Below are 19207 nucleotides of genomic sequence, written 5' to 3' on the forward strand. Positions count from 1 at the left end.
TTCCTTATCCAGAATTCTCTATCTTGCTCCTTCCTGGGTTTTCTTTCCTGGTATATGTTCTAAAAATAAAGAATATTTTTAGAGTTCTATACAACAGCTATTAGGAAACTAAATTTGTGACACTGATCCAGGCTTTTGTCCCTTTTGTTAGCAAGCACTGGCTGTTATAATCAGTCTTTACACTCTGTGTCTATATTCAGCACTAACTAGACAAGAGTAATGTAAGTCTTCATATAAAAGCAGTTCAGTTAAGAGGTTGATGGCTTCGGGATGGAGAGGAGATATGACTTGAAAAACAATATAATTACTTCTGTCCTATTCTTATCACATTTCCCTGCAGATGAGGGACTGACACAGGGGAGAAAGAAAACTAATATCTGTGTCCCCAATATCCCAGGGACTTTAAATTTCTCTCATTTAATTCTCCAGATTTTGAGGTGGGTTTCATTTCCATTTAACAGATGAAAACTCTCAGGCTTCATAAGTCAACTACTGTGCCAAAATGCGTGCATCACTTAAGTCAGAGAGGTGAGACTCCAACTCGGGGTTCATGGTCTTTTCATTTAGATTAAACTAAATCCTGGCTAATGAAGATCTGGCAATAGGCTCAAAGTCAAATAAAATATATTTAATATATTTAAAGGTTTGGATTTTAATAGAATCCTAATTTTTTGCACAGAAGTTTGGGCCAGAAAAGCTTTATTCAACATGAGCACTGTTGTAAAGAATTTTACCTTTTCCTAAGTGCTGAACCCTCATTTGAAAAACTTTTTTAAAGAGGAAAAACACTTTAGCTATTTTAGGATGAAAGTGAGTATACACAAAGCCATAAGCTATTTTTGTGCTACTTGAAAACACAATCACAGTGAACTCAGGTTGCATGCAAGACACTGTAAATTATGATTCCTCCAAACTGTAGAGATTGAATACCTCACAACACAAAACATCCCATAATACTCCTCTACCACTAGAGAATACCGTGCCAATTCAAGCCTCTTGTCATTGCACAGCTGCTCTCTACAAGGCTGATGATCACTTTCTTCTCCAATTCTGCTTACCCTTCGAAGTTTATTGAAAAATTTTTTCTGACTAGACATATCAAATTCACATATGTAACCTGTAAGTTACCTATAAAGAAGTCCTATCTCTGTATCCCCATATTTGACTCATAAATTTTGTTTGTACTGTCCTCAAATTATTTCACATAAGTGAGAAACAGAAAGTATAAGAATGGCACCTTAATCACATTTAGGGAGAAAAATCCTCCCCTGAGCCTTGAGAGAATGCTTAATAAGTTTAGAGTAAATGGAATTTTGATGACCAGGAATCGCACCGTCTCAAATTGTCGACCCTTGATTTTTTTGAAAGCTTCGGCAATGATATCATCTTCAAACCATTGATGAACAAGGTCGTCCCTTGATGTTTTAGTTGTCAGTCTACACAATGCTTCAGAAAGCGCAACCTGCTGGTTATAATCTAGAGATCAGAAACATAGTAAAATGAATAATTCTGGGCCAAGGCAAAAATATAAATTCCACAGGTTACCATTTGGTTTCAGAAAATTCCATTTTAGAAGACTAGCATTGTATCTTATAAGCAGCAAGATGTATTAAGTAATTATAATCACTTAAATTAAATACTTAAGAAATATTAGGAGAAAATCTGAATAACTGGTCAGCACATAATGGTTTTATAAATAAATATCTCTGCACTTTATATATGTTAAGATATTCATCAAAAGCGGCTCATCAAATAGCCTTTAAAAATATTTCTACTACAAAGATTAAATCCCAAGACTGTGGTATTTCACAGTAAATAAAAACTACATATATCAACATGTTTAAATCCCAAATATTTTAAGAGTAAAAGAAAGTTGCAGCTGCTTGTGTACAATAGGAGAAGATTTATAAAATGCTTTTAAAATTTGCAAAACAATGTATGTTGCTTATGACTACATAGCAAAAAAGTAGAAAAACATACTCGGTAACGAAAAACAATCCAAGTCAAGGATTACCTCTACCAATGAAAAGGAGAATGGGTTCAGGGACATGGACACAGGGGGTTTTACCTGTAACTCTGATTTATAAAATGATTTGAAGCAAATGTGGCAAAATGATAAAATGTGACTAAGCTGGTTGGTGACTGAATGAGTGTTCATTCATTATTCTTTACAGTTTTCAAGTATATTAAAATCTTTCATAATAAATGAAAAACAAAATCATAATCCCTATTTTCAATTTGGTCACAATCTATTCCCCACAGTTCCAATATGCTCATAAACCTCCAATGTCCAATATTTAATATTTAAAATACTAAACATTCCTTACCACCAACAGTCAAGATGGTCCCTGCAAGGTCTTTCCTGAAACATTTAGATAAACTGTATTTTACTGAAGTAAACGTAAATAGCAAAACTTCACCATATTGGCAATAAAATTTAAAACCAAGATGTATATTTTTGAAAGCATTTCAAATTCTGCTTCAGCATTTTCTCCATGTTAAGAAGAGATTTTTATGGAAAATTCTTAAGTTTGTATATTAATGACTTACATGTACTTTCAAAAGAAAGGAAGCTATAGCTACTTTACATTCTGAGGTTCTATTTCTCCTTCTGCAAAGTGAATTCCATTTGATTTCTGAGGATTCATCAAGTGCTAAGATTCTGGAAGTTCATAATCACCTCACCAGCCTTCTGAGGATATGTGCCCTTTTTTTTTTTTTTTTTTTACATAGTTTGGCATCTATTAACAAGTGCTAGGGGTCTTTCCAATGAACTTCTTGAACTTATTTTAAAACATTAAGTTACAGGCATAAAGAGATTAAGTTATTACATTATTGTAACTAACACAAATTTCCATATTATATGCAGACTGCCCCCAACTTATATTTTTTTTACTTTAAAATGATGCAAAAGCAATATACTTAATGAGCTATATGAGATATTCAGCACTTTATTATAAAATACGCTTTGTGTTAGATGATTGTGCTCAACTTTAGGCTAACATAAGTGTTCTGAGCACGTTTAAGGTAGGCTAGGCTAAGTTAAAGATATTCAATGCATTTTCAACTTAAAATTTTCAATTTACCATCGTATTTACCAAGACATAACCTTATTGCAAGCTGAGGAGCACCTGCATTTATTTAACAATTTTAATTAAATGCTAACAAATGTGATGTTGATCTTTAATGTTCGAAATAACTCCCATTTTAAAGATTTGTTAAATCTTGTAGTAGTTGTATTTCTCATAATAAATGATTGATTTATTACTATTAAATAGAAGTCTTAAAATAGTATCACTGAGAGTTCTGCTTAATTTTATGCTTGCATATTTTACTTGAAGTCTAGAATATGCCAGTTTCTAGAACACACAAACAATAAGGTAGGACCATAGGATTTGATTGAAACTTAGGAGAAAGCCTCAGGTCAGCTGCTCTCCGAGTCTAAATACACCACTAAGAATATGATTTCATTTATGTACTCGATAAATATTTTTTAGGAAAAATTCAGTGGAAACACTGTATCCTGCAAAGACTAGTTAAATGGACAAACATGACAGCAATGAGCTCTTTGCTCACCAGTCACTTCCTTCAGACCTACACTATAGTAAACTTAGTCACCCATCCTGTTGTCAGCCATGGCCACACATCACAAGAATGAGTGCCACAATGATGTCATCAATGCTGGTTAGTGGTTAACACACAGTCATCATTTTAGGTTCAAATTTCAAAACTGGGTGTTGGTTTTGCTCTTTTCGTGGTCACATATTACAACCTTACCTCCAAATTTCAATGTTCCGATAACTACATAATTATGACTGGGGAATCAAAAACAACAACAAAAAAATCTATCACTTGAAAAGTAATACAAAGTCCATGCTCTATTGGTATAGCTAATAGTTTATAACCTTTGAGAACTTGCTCTCTATCAGGTAATGTGCTAAGAATCACTTTCAATGGATTGCCTGATTCAACCTGTACAATAACTATCAATCGGGTATTAATGTTGGTTCCATTTAACAGGCAAGCAAACTGAGGTACAGTGAGGTTAAGACTGCTCTACATCAGGGGTTCCCAATCTTTGGGCCATGAACAGGTTGACCAGTCTGTAGCTTGTTAGGAACTGGGCCACACAGTGGGAGGTGAGCAGCTAGCCAGTGAGAGATGGTTCATCTGTATTTGCAGCTGCTCCCCAGCACTAGCATCACTGCCTCAACTCCACGTCAGATCTTCAGCTATTAGATTCTCATAGGAGCACTGGTCCCTGGTGCCAAAAAAGGTTGGGGACCATGGCTCTAGAGAATGCAATGAACCCAAGCGGTAAAACCAGGATTTAAAGGCAAGTAGTTAAGCAGCAGGATCTGTACTCAATGTTTTCCCATCAATAACTAATTTAGTTCACAATCACAATGTAAAAAAATATTTTATAGCCCCAAAAAGCATTTTAACCTCACAAACTCAATGCAAAAAGAAAAACAAAACTAACAAAAAATTCAAAAAAAAAAAAACCCATAATATTAAAAAAGAAGAGCCTAGTAAGATCTGGCATTGTTCCTCAGTCTCTCTTCATTACTTAGCACAGTGCATGATCCGTATGCCCAAAGTATTTACTGAAGGAAGGAATGAAGCGATTATGCCTAAGGAAAACAAAGACTGAAGTAGTACAATTAGAGACTTTGCCCTTACATCACCACATAATTAAGTACAAGGTCACTTACATAAGATGACACAGGCCTTCTGACAAGGAGAGTTGTCTCTTCTCTTCCCAAGGTACAGAATCCAAAATGCCGTTCAAAGTCTTCAAAGCCTGTTCGGAGTTGGAGAAAGTCTACGTGGGGAAGAATCTAAACAGGGGCCTAGGCACAACCTTCTCCCAGGTTTCTGTGGCAACTGTTAACATTTTGTTATTTGTAACTCACCTCCTGCTGAATCAAATGATTTACTGTTTCTTCTATCACCAGACATCCTAAGGTATATATGAAGGAACCCAACATCTGAATTTTCCCTGAAAGCATAATTTTAAAACAATCACATTGACGCTAAAAAGAATAAGGAGATACTTCCTGCACAGCAGGAAGAGGCAAAGACCGACAAAGCCATGGGGGTGGTAAACATTTCAGGAATTTCAGTCTGGGCAAGAGACATATTACAGCCTGCTTCGAGTTCTAGGAACCCCATTTCACAACAAACACACTTGCACTGCATAGACACTCACACAGGAAACTAAAAGCAGCATATGCAAAGTGTGACTGTTGTGATTATCACATTTCAAGCAAAGCTACTTGTTTAACTGAGTAACGTGCAAAGGGCAGCTCCTGCACATTTTGTCCTGTTGTTTCTATGTACTTCTTACATTTAGATAGTCTATAAAATTTTAAATTTTATAAGATCTTATGCTAACAGAAAGAGAAATGTGTAAATAAAGTGTTGGTCTTTATTAAATAGCATAATTACAGAAACTTCAACAGCCATTTATATGTCAGTACATAATTTAAAAAGAAGTATGTGGTAATACTTTATGCTTATTAAACAATAAACTACTTACGAATTTAAGCACATTAAGATTAAAATGACAGTGCAAAAAACTTATGGTAAGATTATAATGTAATATCATAGGTTCAGATGTACAATTTTGATATATGAATAATTTATCACACACTGTATGTTTTTTAATCCCCATATAACCCATGACATTGTAGGAACTGAACCAGAAAGTAGAAATAAAAAAAGATCCCTCTTCAGTCCAAAATCAGCCAGATAAATACTGCTAATCTCTGGAAACCAGGTATTAGGCTAGGGGCCAAAAATCTGCCTGTCAGGTTAAAGCCTGAGAGGAAGGTTCTAACAAAGCCCACAGGAACAGCAGAGGATTCTAAAGATATGTATGTACCCTGTTAATTAGCAAATATCAGATGTCATTTGAACTTTTCATTTAAAGAGTAATAAAGAAAAACTATAGACCCATGAAAAAGGAAAGAAGAGCAATGTAGATCAAGAGGTAGCAGAAAAGTTACTTGAAAAAGTGCTTACTTCAGGAAACAAAAAGTTAGGAAGCATCTGATTTATAACCTCAAACCTCAAAACAACATAAGTTCTATGAAATAAAAAAAATGAGACTTGCAAGAAAAGGTGACAGTCATTTACACAGAAGTAAATGAGAAAGAAATATGTAATATGAAAATTGAAGTCACTCTAGATATTTCAACCTGAGGAATTTAATACAAGGAATTAGTTACGAAGACAATAATAATAATAAAAAAAAAAAACCTGGACATCCAAATGGGAAGCAATGAGATGGTACAGAAATGAACATCAGTGACGTAACTACCATGCCTCTCCTGGTGTGACACCCCTCGCCCAAAGTCAAAGTCACAGAGAGGAAGTGGCATTACCAGATCCCAGGAATCACAGTCACCTAGTAAAAGCTATAACTACAAATGGACCAGAGCCACAGGGACTATGCAGTCACTCCTGAAGATAGCATCTCAGCAGAAGGGAGCGGGGGAAAATGCCTTTTCTCCCTACTTCCCATTTACTTCCATTGGCTAAACCTAGCAGGCAGCCAGTTGATAAGAAAACATAGAAAAAAACATAGTTTTCTGCAATACAGAGTGAATGAGTGAGTGTGCGTGTGTATGTGTGGGGAGGGGGGGTGAGGGAGAGGGACGGATAGGGGAAAGGATCTAAAAGCAAAGGCAGATCACCACAACCCACGGGTTTTAAGGAGGCAAAGGTGTGGTAGCAGGTGAAGCCCGCACTGTAAGCAATGAGAGCAGAACGAGATGAGTTAAAGTGAGAGCTTCCGAGAAAAACTTAACTGACCTCGAAACACACAGAAAAAAAATGAGAGAAAATGATGCATATGAAGACAAAAAAGACACGATGAATTAATAATAGATACTCTAACGAAGAGACTAGAATAGAGTAACTGTAATGGATTTCTTGGTGCTTTCCTGTCATCCTTTCCCCCTCCTCTGTTATGTAGCCATCATGCTATTGAATGGGACTGACTTGCTTCAGGTGTGGATCCTGATTGGCTTATGCTAGAACATCCCAATCATCTTTTCACGGTGTGGTTCATTGGGGGTGGGGGGGAGGAAGTGGGGACATTCAACTGGAGCAAACCTAGAGCTTTTCTTTTGATGGCTGAGGAAAGTGAACATTTCTCCCTCTAGATATAAACCAGGAAGCACAAAACTCTGGTTGCTAGCTGCCATCTTTCAACCATGAAGGGGGACCAACTTGAGAGCAAATACAAGACTCCGAGGAAGACAACTAAAAGACCTACTTAGAATGGAACATAGCCACAACCAAACTACCTGTCTAAGGACTTTTTAGCTCCTGTGTCAATAAATCATCTTTATCATTCAAGCCTATTTGAACCAGATGTTTGTTATATATACTAAAAATACTTTAAGTCAGTGCTTTTCAACTAGAGGTGATTTTTCCCTCCTTAGGGGCTCTTAGGAATTTCTGGAGACTTTTTTTGCTTGTCACAAGTGGAGAAGTGGGAGAGGTTGCTATTGCCATCTAGTATGGAAAGCCCAGGACAGCCCCCTAAAACAAAGAATCATCTGGCCCCAAAGGTTAATAGTGTCAAAGCTGAGAAACCCTGCTCCAACAGATAAAATTATCAAAGATAAATTTTCCCAAGTTAAAGCAAGATTTAATTTCAAAATAACTCATCAAGGACCACCTAAAACAAACATGCATGTGAGTGTGCACATGCTCTCAACACTTAATAGAAGACAATGAAAGTTTTGAGGAGGACTGCAAAGCAAGCATCATATCGTATAAAAGCCACAAAGACATTCTTAAATGATGAAAAGCTCTGACCATATTTGACCCACACACCCTAATAACAGTCTTTGAAATATACCAGATGGAGATAAAGCAGAATAAAGAACTCAAGACTGAGGACATCATGGTATTATAAACAGGTTGGTAGTGACCCCTAAATAATTACTGTAAATAAGACTGCAACACAAGGCAAAGAACAAATACTATTTACAAAGATATATACATAATACGAGCCTAAAACCCCAGATTAAGTTAAATAAATCTAAGTGGAAAGTGGAGGGAAAAAAAACATGTTGAATCCCTTGTTATAAAGTATAAAGGAGAACTAAGGTGCTATAATTTTGATATTGATAATTAAAATTACCAGTATAATAAAACTTGGACATAAACCATTCAAATCACTAGAGAGAAGCAAATTGTGAAAACAAATATATATCACATAGCAAAGCACAAAACAAAGGAATCATAAAAATGGAACACACACAGTAAGATGACATAAATCTTGGAAAAGGAAGGGATATATGCTGTTGTAATTAATAAAAGACAATTTTATTGTTAATGTTACAAATTTTGAAGTTTTACCATTATGCATTTTATCAATCAATTTTAGACAGTAACTATTACTCATGAAGCTATAAAAAATTGGATCCACTGACTTAGATTAGGGAGACCTCTTTTTAAAGTCAACTAAGTAGCACACACACTTAAGCTTCTAGTATTGAACTTCCTCAATTACAAGATACCATACATTGTAGAATGCAGTGTCAATAACAGCTTTTCAAAAGAAAAATGAAAAGATAGACAATAGGAAGAGGCCTCAATTTTTGAAATGTTCAAGTAGTTTAAGTGCGTCTTTGACTCCATGGTATCATATTGAATTACTTTTAACTTACAAGTAAATTGAACAAAATCATTGCTCTAATTTCCAAATATTCTAAAAATTTGCCTTTTTTACCCTTGAAAGATAGGGAAAATTACCTGATAACTCCAATAACTCCAAGTTAAATCAATAATAGTTAAACTTCTGCTGGTTTGGAATGAACGACAAAAGTGGCTCTCAGTAGAGCAAATTAGCCAATGGTGACAGGAGCAATGAAATTAAGATGTACCTCAAGCAAATCGAGAAATACAACAAAATTCATTTCAACAGCACATATATCCAAATATAATAATTAAACACACTTTAGTTTTACATGTCATTTAGACAGTATTTTCTCTATACCAGAATATTCTATTAATGAAAAGTATATAGTCAATTAATGGTAAATAATACACTTACCTTTACTACTCCTCCTGGAAATAATCTAATAAAAAAAAAAGTAAAGCTTATATTATATTTTAAAAGCATTATAAACTATAATGTTAATACATTAATGTTGATATTTCTCTAACAGGCAGGATTTGACTTTAAATACGGTAAAAAAAAATAAAAGGTAGAGAAGTCCTTCAATCATTTTATTAAAATCAGCATATCATCCTTAATCAAATGAAATATATTGGTATGTAGGAAAATCCCCTCATTCTTCTGTAACATTGGATATATATATTGATGTTTGTTTCTATTTCATATAATATTTTAGTAATACGAGAGTTTTTTTAGTAAAACCTACATCTTAGAAAAACACAAGTTTTAGAAACAACTCAAAGATTTCTGCAAATTACCAATGGTATCTGTTCAATGAAGCATCCACCCCCATCCTTACCAGCGCTGTGTCAAAGAAGTCTTCTGTAACATTAACCAGGGATGCGTCTGAGGCTAGATCTTCATTGGTCAGAAATCCTATTGTTCTTTCAAACCAGGAAACCATGTACACAAGAGAAGAAACATTGATGGAACCCCACTGATGAATGACATAACTACTCCTTATTTGACACAATTGCACAGATAATTCTTTCACTAGAGCAAAATAATTTTAGAGACCTTTTCCCATTCCATCCTGTATCTATTAGGCATGACTCCAGGGCCTCCACCTAGAACACTCTGGAGTGGAATCAATCATACTGCTACAGAGTTCTGGCGATAAATAAGCAAGAATGGGAGCCCTGACCAGGAGCAATGCTAAAAAGCCAGGAGAGGCTAGTAAGGAAAAGTTAAGACATAAATGAGCCTCCCAAAACAGAAGTTCTTGTGCTCTGGGCAGCTGTACAAGACAGCCTGTCAATGGAGATGCAGAATTTGGAATGTGCTCCAGAAATACATGTAGTAAAGCTTCCAGCAAATAGGAGATTTTTCTTTTCTATAGGAACATATACCCAAGTTTATATTAAGTTGCTAGGATTGGTATGATTTAAAACAAACTTCTATAAACCCTTGTATAACAGTCATTCAATAAAGCAAAGGCTATCTTTGGACCAGTTTTATTGAGACTGGTTACTCTTACCAAAAAAGAAAAAGAAAAAATCCTGCACACATAGTTAGAAATCAACACTTGAACATGAAGTTAGTAACACGAGTTTATGATGAACAACTCATATAGGAGCAGGACCTTGGAAACTGTCCAATTTGGAGCCAAGAACCCAAGGTATCCCAGCTGAAGACCATGAACAAACTAATCAGCTCTCACTCCCTAGCTGCACCTTAAGAAAATCTAGGGAGTTCTGAAACACCCTGCTGCCTTGGACCCATAGCAGACCCAGTAAACCAGAGCCTCTGATGATGAGACCCAGGTGGTACTTGTTAAGGCTCTCCAGGTGATTCTAACTTACAGCAGGTTGAGAGCCACTACTGCATTCCAAGTAATGTTTCTTTTATCTCAAATAAGACAAATATTTGCGCTCAACTGAACCATCCACCTCCTGAAGCAAACCCTTTTCCAACAACCCAAGGGAAAAAATGTCCCTCTATACAGCAGGACTCACTGCTAAAACAATAGTTTCTCCCTCCATTTATACACAAAATTCTATTGTTTAAAATATGTATTTGTCACCGTTCCATTTATTCCCCCGAATCCCTGGTTGAGTATACATACATAGAAGTAAAGAAAATACCACATTATTTGAACAAGACTCAGGACTAGGATATAGCCACTGTGGAAAACAGTTTGGAGTTCTTCAAAAACTTAAAAATAGAACTACCCAGCAATTCCACTTCTGGATCTGTATCTGAAGAAATCCAAAACACTAATTCAAAAAGATATATACAATCCTATTTTCACTGCAGTGCTATTTACAACAGCCAAAATATGAAAGCAACCTAAGCGCCTATCAATAGACAATTGGATAAAGAAGAACTGGGAGGGTGGGGGATGGGGTGTGTATATGTGTAACGGAATATTACTCGGCCATGAAAAAGGAAATCTTACCATAGATGGACCTAGAGGGTATTATGCTAAGCGAAATAGGTCAGAGAAAGACAAATACCATATGATTTCACTTATATGTGGAGTCTAAGGAACAAAATAAACAAAATCAGACTTGTAGACAACAGAGAACAAAGTGGTGATTGCCAGATAGGAAGGGGTTAGGAGGATGGGTGAAAAGGGTGAAGGAATTAAGAAGTACAAATTGGTAGTTAAAAAACAGTCACAGGAAAATGAAGTATAACAAAAGGAATATCAATAATATTGCAATAACTATGTATAGTACCAGGTGTGTAACAGACTAATTGGAGTGATCACTTCGTAAATTATGTCTAATGCCTACGCTATACACCTGAAACTAATATAAAGTAATATTGAATGTCAACTCTAATGGAAAAAACAAAAGCTTTCAGACTGGGAAATCACTCGTGAACTCATTTATATGCCATGATCACACGTGGTATATCAGATACATCAGCTGTACCCACAGCTGTGTCTACCAGAAGCCAGATAAAGGTGCAATAGATAGCTACTACTCATTATGTATATGGTAGAGGACAAGTTGCTTAATCTTTCTAGATTTTAATGTAGGACTAAATACATTCCTTTCTGTAGGAAATTCTTATTCTATGGAGAATAACATCCCAGCAGTTTGTGTTGACTTGTAACCACAATTGGTTTTAGAAGTACAGAATCTAGTATCCCGTTCACTTCGGTAATATCAATCTATTCTTGGCTAAAATCTACATGAAATAACAGCACATGTGGATGTGTCTAAATTATGGCTATGAAATTTCCATCACCAATTAGAATTCCCATGGAATATGAAAATTCTCAGGATTTCAAAACTCCAGGGGAGATTTGGTCTGACTTTAAATTTGAGGGAGGGTATTCTTAAATTAAAATAGGAAATTCAGGTTGAGGCAGATACCAACTCATCCCCCCAAAAACCAGCTCAAGGTTCCAAGGTACCCCAGAGATGTCCTGTTCCATATCCTTCAAAATTTTATCTTCTCTTCACTACTTCCTCTTATCTGCATGAGTTAAGTGTGTATCAGGGAATTGGGTGGGACTAAATGCAAAATTAAATATATGGTTTGTATAAACACAATCCTTAGATCCCCTCACCACCACCTCCAGAGGACTTACTCATCCTAAATTCCTAAGTCAAATTCTCTAATAAAACCATGATTACTGCACTGGCTTGTCAAGGGCAGAAGGGAATTGCATCTGACTCATTAATATGCACTATCAAAGTGTCCTGTTTAGCACATATATCAGGAACCAGGCTAAACTCAAGTTTTGATTGGATATGGGCAAGAAGTATTGTTACCAACCTCTCAAATTTGATTTCAAAGGCACAGAAATACCAAACTTAACTAGAAAGCTGAATCTATCCAAGTTCTTTAAGTCACCCAAAGCCATACAAAATTAAAACATGACACTTATCTTTGGGATCAATCCCTGCTGAATTAGCAAAGGCTCATCTTCTTTGAGGCCATCAATGAAGAATATCTGAATACATTTCAGCAACAGTGAAACACACGGAAATTCATTTTTATCCAGTGCCTAGGTATGAGACCACACTAAGTTAAAAACCTTACAATAAAATTTAAGATCCTAACAATTCTCATAAAAATATATATATTTTTAAATTTTCTTTTATATCTATATGAGATGATGGATATCAACTAAACTTGTGGCAATCATTTCACAATATATGTAAGTCAAATGACTATGCAGTGCACCTTAAACTTATACAGTGCTGTGTCAAATTATATCTCAAAAATATAACTGAGGGAAGGAGCCTTAAAAAGTATAATTACACATTGGTATTCTGGTCAGAAAACAAAACAGCTTACTTGCCTTATTTATTGATTTGTCAAGACGGTATAATACAAGATGATTATATTTTTGAGGAATGTAGCTCACTCTCTGTTGAAAATATTCTTCTATTCTCTGAAATCCTTTACCATGAAAAGCATCAATAATAAGTCCTTGAAGCTGGAAAGTTGATAGTTTGAAAATTACTTTTTTCCCCAAAAAACATTTCATAGTAACATTTCTATCATCAATAATAATTTAGTGTGGAAATACTCAAGGACAAATACAGATAGTTATATCTTCAACAGTAAATAATCACATAGCCAACGACTGAGTTTATTGGCTTCAGACAGTACAGGCATACTACAGCGATACTGTGGATTCAGTTTCAGACCACCAGTTAAGCAAGTGTTGCAATAAAACGAGTTGTAATCAATTCTTTACAGTTTGTAAAAACACAGCACCTGTGAAGTGCAATAAAGGGAAGCACACTAAAACAAGCTATGCCTGTAGTTTGCAAAATGTGGTTCTTGAACCATCAGCAGCATGAGCATCACCTGGGGCTTGTTAAGAATCAGCAACTCTGGGGGTGGGTTTCTTCAGGTGGTTATCATGCACGCTAACGTTTGAGAACCACTGACTTAAGGGAAACCACACTTGAATTACAGATGTCTGTGGGTAAAGAGGCTTTATCCTCAATGTTAGAAATTCTAAAACACTAAAATACTCAACCTATAATCATTCATTAAGCGACATGGATGATCATAAAAGAAAATAAATCCAACTCTAATAACTACAGATAATGGAAGCTGATAAATATGCAAATTGCCACAACGAATGAAACTGATCTCTTCTGCCTAAACGTTGGCCAAGACATACTTCTAAGTATACATACTTGAATAACGCTTCCTTAAATATCTGTACTATAGAGATATGATTTTTATTTTTAAAAATCTGCTTGAACCCTATAAACTACATTACAATATACAATATATTTTAATAAGGCATTTTATTGTATACAGCCCAAAATTTCACTTATTTTCAGTAATGATTTAAATAAGACAGCATTTGAAATTAAAGTTAAACAGAGTATTTTCTTCAAGTTATCACATATCGAAACTTATAATGACAAATATGTTAAGTGTTCTGCAGATGTTCTCATTTAATCCTCACCAACACCCTGACAGGTTAGAATCTTTATCTGGGGATAATGATAGCAAGGCTGGGTAAGGTTAAGAACCTGCATGTGATCATCCAGCTAAGATTCACATTCAGAGTCTCTGATTTAGCAACTCAGCTTTCTGCCTGGTTTCTCTGCACTCAGAATAAATCCAAACCCTTTGCTTTGGTCTGTAGGGCTCTGCATGATTTAATCTGTCAACTTCCTCTTCATGTCTTTCCTGCTAAGGAGTCCTAGAATAAGCCCTTGCCTCTGGGCCTCTGCGCCTTGGCTTTTCAATGCCTAGACCACTTCTCCCCAACATTTTCCACCTGGTTCCTTGTCATCCCTCAGTCCTCAGCTTCAGCATCACTTTTCCAGGTTGGTCTTCTAGGACCTTAGCTGAAGCAAGCCAAGTGCCTCCTTCCACCCTCAATTATCCTCCATCACAGTACCCTGTTTCTTTTCTTCTTACTACTTTCCCTTGGTTAGTATCCTGTTTTTTAGGCTCACTGCCAGGCTGTAAGCTCCACGAGGGCACACTATTGTTTTGTTCAATACTGTCTACCTACACCTAGAATAGTTCCTGGCACAAAAAATAAATAAATAAATAAATAAAGCTTAGACTAGATTAGACTAGAATACTGATAGAATAGTCAAAGGTAAAACAAACAAGACATGATGATAAATCAGATGTGGGAGATTAGGGAAGGAGAAGAAAAGCAAAGAAGGTTTCTCTGCCTCTGGCTTGAACAACTGAAGAAACAATTGTGCTGATAGCCCATGGAACATAGAACTAGAAAGAGCACACACAAAGAACACAAAATTAACTTTTCTTTACATAGAAAGCATCCTGGGCCATTCCACTCCCATCATCTTCCTTAACAGACTGCAAAGGACCTTCCTTTTCCTGCGTATAATAAAAAGATTTAACAATCTTTAAAGAAATGCATTTCAAGTTTTAAAAATAAAACAAAATAAAGGTGCATATTTTTTTCTAAACAATTTTTTTGTTTCCTCATGCCCCTGATTGTAAGTCTAAGATATTACTTTAAAAACTTTATCCAACCTTCCCTATCACAAGAAGCAAAGCAAACATCATTATTATAAACAATCACATGAAAAATGTCAATTTAAACCCTGTAGTGAGTTACAAAATAAAAAGAAATGCTTTGAATTAATGAAGCTTTTAGAACAAGAGCTTGTGAAATAAAGTTTTAAAAGTGCATTTCAAGCCCAGTCATGAGTTTAAACTTCATGTTTCTGATTTACGTGAATTTTAAATGTTACTCTAGGACTTATACTGAAACTTCAAGGATCAAATATCAATCACTACCACAAGAGAATTTACAAAACACTTAGTAGTAAATTTTTACACATTTTCTTCAAGAAGTGATCCCTGGGTCTACCATCCTAATTTCCACAACACATTGTTCTATGTTAAATAACAGCATTTCGTCTGCTCATTTCACCCCAACAATTAATTTAATCAATTTAATTGAAAAGTATAATACACACAAAAAATTAATTTCTAAGTTTTTATTTTATTTTTCAATTACAGTTGACATTCAATGTTATTCATTTCAGGTGTACAGCATAATGGTTAGATATTTATATGATACTCCTGTAAGTCTACTACCACCTAAAACCATACATAGTTGCTATAATATTATTGACTATATTACCTATGCTGTATAAAGTTTTTTTAAAATCTAGCTTGGGCTAACAGTCCTACTTCTATATGCAGTTTGCCAAAATCCTTAAATGCATGCATATTTTACAATATTATTGTCATTATTTATAATATGAAAATTAGGATGAATTAAAAAATCCAGACCCAGACTTTTTTTTTTTTTTTCCGCCAGCAGTGTATGCAATTAAATTAATGCTGAAAAGTATGAGGATTGGTGCCAATCCATGCCGCACCCTGGGTCACGGTGTTTTAAGAATTATCATTGGCAGGGGGCAACTGAATGAAGTCCCAGCACTTGGAACCACAGATCTGTGGCCTGGATGGGTGAATGTCACTGCACTATATATGCAGCAAGTGGGGAAACGGTATGGGTTAACATCCCAAGCAACCTGGAAAAAAACGACTTATTGCCTTCCAAACATTAACTCCTCAGTTTCTTCTTCCCAGAGAACTTTATCAGCAAGGGACCTGAGGTTTCCCTCCTGCCTCTTAAGTCTCTTAAAGGCTAAGTAAATTCCAAGCAAACCTAACGCGGCGGAAGCGCTCAAAAGGCCCCTCCCTGAAGGGTTAGTCCCCTGGCGGCGGGGCATGGTAGTCCGCACCAGGTCTCCGGGCGAACACGAGAGGCGTTGTGCCTAACGCCCGTTGGCACGACCCCCTCGACCCGCGTAGAGAAGGCCCAGGTGAAACGAAAGCCTGGGTCGTCCCAAAGTCACTCACCGCCTGCATCCTGAGGGCCCTGGCCCGATACTGCGCACCCACGCGCCGCGCGCGCCACGCAACTGCGCGGAAGGTCCCGGATCAACCGCGGCTGTTGGCTCCCAGTTTTTGCCAGGAAGTCTAATTGATGAACGCGTCCCTGAAATCTACTAGAATCCAGTATTTGACCTGCAACATATGCTTACAAGTAACTAGCAATCTTGGTCAGGCTACCTGGGCACACGCACACACATTTTAAGATTACTCAAAGGATACGAACGGCGTTATTTAAATATTCTTTACGTGCAAACTTCTGCGTTGATAGGCGTTCCCTTTGCGGAAGCGGGCAGTTTTCTCTCCACCTTTAACAGCTGGTTGAGCTGCTTCTGGTACTTTTATATTGATTTAGACGAAAGCTGAACTTTCCCCACAGGAACCAGATTTGTACCTGAAACTGAGAGTATATTCCTGATATCACAGAAGGAGGTGTGTTTTTTAATACTTTGGTGTACTCAGTCAAAACCAAAAACAAACAAAAAAGCAAACAGTTTGCTTGTTTTCTACCCATTTCCTCTAGTCCGACAAGAATGTTTACAAACGGCCAGGTTTAGGGCAGTAGGTCGTTTGTTATGTGAACACAGTGGCAAAAGTAAGTGGAACTGGTTCTCTTAAAAAAAAAAATTAGCCCCATTGCTTGTGTAAAACTCAACTTGTATTATAACTAGATGCTATGGGTATTTCGCATCATGATGTTTACAGAAGATATTTGTTTACATCCAAGAAAACATAATATAACCAGCTAGTCAGCCCAGGACTATGCACTCAGCTCCAGTCCATTCAAAATGATACTTACTTCAAAGCTCGTAATAGCCATTTCCTGGCAAATATGATGTAAATATACTTACATTAATTTACCTATTTTAATCTCAACCTAGCAAATTCAAAGCTTTCTTCCCTGCTTTCGAATTAATGGGCTTTTACGATTTCAAAATAGCAAGGAAGAACTAAGTATTCTGAATCAACTATTACTGCAGGAAAGAATTGAAGGATAATTGAACAATTAACAAAATATCGATTTATAAAATAAACAAAATATAGTTTAAATGTATTTTAGAAAATATAATAATCTAATATAAACAATATAATATAGTAATATAATGAAGTTATTAATATTAGAGTTTAAAACTTTAACATTCATTAATTTCAGGCATTTGGGAGAAAATCTGTCCTTCCAAATTCCATGGTTTATTTTTATTTTGTTATATTTTCACTTTGATTTGTTTCTTTTGCTAACATGTTTTACATAGAAAAATTTTTAGGGCGATTTGGAATATGTATATTTTAAAATTCTTCTCAAACTAAATATGGTGTAAACTCTATTACATTTCTTTGGCCACCAGAATCCATTTAGAGAAAACTATAAATTGACTTGGTTTTAACATAAAAATTGTATTTATTTATGTTTTTGAAGGGTAAATACTCCCTAAGAACATTATAGAGACAAGAAATATTCTAACAATGTTTACAAGACCGGACATTAATTTCTATGCATTCTCAGAGGTGATTTTAAATCGTTTTTGAAGTTATATTAAAAACATTTTAAAGTATAGATTGTGTTAAACTATCACAACGAAATAACTATCAAAAATTACATTTAAAAGACAAAACCAACAACATAAAAAGCAAACGAATGACGGGAGTTCCAGGAACCTTCTGCAGTCGGTTAATGAAAATCTGTGGATTAAGACTGGACACTCTTCTTCACTCTTCTTCCTTGACTCCCAGACCTTCGTTGCTATTATGTGAGAGTGATTTTAATTAGAACCCTGACCTATAAGACCTTTCGAGAGATGAGAAATTTTGGGCGAGGAGACTGGGGGATGAAAAAGCCATTTTCTTCTACCTGGACTTTTCCGTTCTGTTTGGGAGGAGGATCCCAGCTTGAAACTAGAGAAAGAAGAAAATTAGGGGAAATGCCCAAAGCTGCGATTTCCCCTGAGGAGTTCTCTGCTGATCAGCTGCTAATTTTATTTTTCAATTATCACTGACATTGAATATTATTTTATATTAGTTTTAAGTGTACGTCATAAGTGGTTAGACATTTATATACCTTACGAAGTGATCACCTTGATAAATCTAGTAGCCACTTAGCACCACACTTAGTTATTACAATATTATTAACTGTATTCCCTATCCTGTACTTTACATTCCTGTGTCTATTTTGTAACTATCAATATGTACTTATTAATCCCTTCACCTTTTTCACCCAGTCCTCCAAACCTCCTCCCATCTGCAACTTTTCTAACAAGCCAGACCAGGGAGGTAAGAGGAGCGGCAGCGCGGATGTTTGTTCAGCACAGGTTTTAAATCTCATCTGCTTTTTCCAAAACCTTTCGCCAAAGGAAGAGACTAATCCTGCAAGAGGCCCTGGCCTGGGCTCCTTCCCAACTTGGTCCCACTTAGCATCAGTCCGGCGCCCCCTTGCCAGCTCCGTGATGCCAAGGTCTAGGTCGCTCTAGCCTTGGGGTATGGAGGGATGTAGATTTGAAGTATCCTAGTGGTCCGCCTCCAGGGACCGGCTCTTCGACTTGGGCTGGGAACCTAAACGTGCCGCCTGCAGAACAAAAGCTCAGGGAATAAATTACGGAAACACCTCCCGCCGCGCCGGCGTAGTTAATGAACGATTTAATCACTTCAATCGATTATTTTGGACGCCTCCAGATACTGGAATCACTG

The 19207-nt window shown here is 36.2% G+C and overlaps 1 protein-coding gene across 3 annotated transcripts in view; it reads right to left on the minus strand.

The window, feature by feature from the left end:
• SYCP2L (synaptonemal complex protein 2 like) overlaps positions 1–16859 on the minus strand; it is a 71644-nt gene extending 54785 nt beyond the window's left edge. For all 3 annotated transcript variants that reach the window (XR_004955755.1, XM_016118782.2, XM_036237154.1), the window contains exons 1-10: positions 16493–16859; positions 14921–14989; positions 12963–13100; positions 12546–12665; positions 9501–9605; positions 9077–9101; positions 4917–5002; positions 4716–4804; positions 2328–2362; positions 1334–1476 (exon numbers count right to left, since the gene is read on the minus strand). Coding sequence is in view for 2 of the 3 variants with exons in the window: in XM_016118782.2 (XP_015974268.2) it covers positions 1334–1476; positions 2328–2362; positions 4716–4804; positions 4917–5002; positions 9077–9101; positions 9501–9605; positions 12546–12665; positions 12963–13100; positions 14921–14989; positions 16493–16501 (819 nt within the window). In the remaining variant the exon portion in view is untranslated. The remainder of the gene's footprint in view (positions 1–1333; positions 1477–2327; positions 2363–4715; positions 4805–4916; positions 5003–9076; positions 9102–9500; positions 9606–12545; positions 12666–12962; positions 13101–14920; positions 14990–16492) is intronic.
• Positions 16860–19207: the final 2348 nt, after the last annotated feature.

The sequence above is a fragment of the Rousettus aegyptiacus genome, unplaced genomic scaffold (assembly GCF_014176215.1).
Source record: "Rousettus aegyptiacus isolate mRouAeg1 unplaced genomic scaffold, mRouAeg1.p scaffold_m13_p_1, whole genome shotgun sequence".
Lineage (NCBI taxonomy): Eukaryota > Metazoa > Chordata > Mammalia > Chiroptera > Pteropodidae > Rousettus > Rousettus aegyptiacus.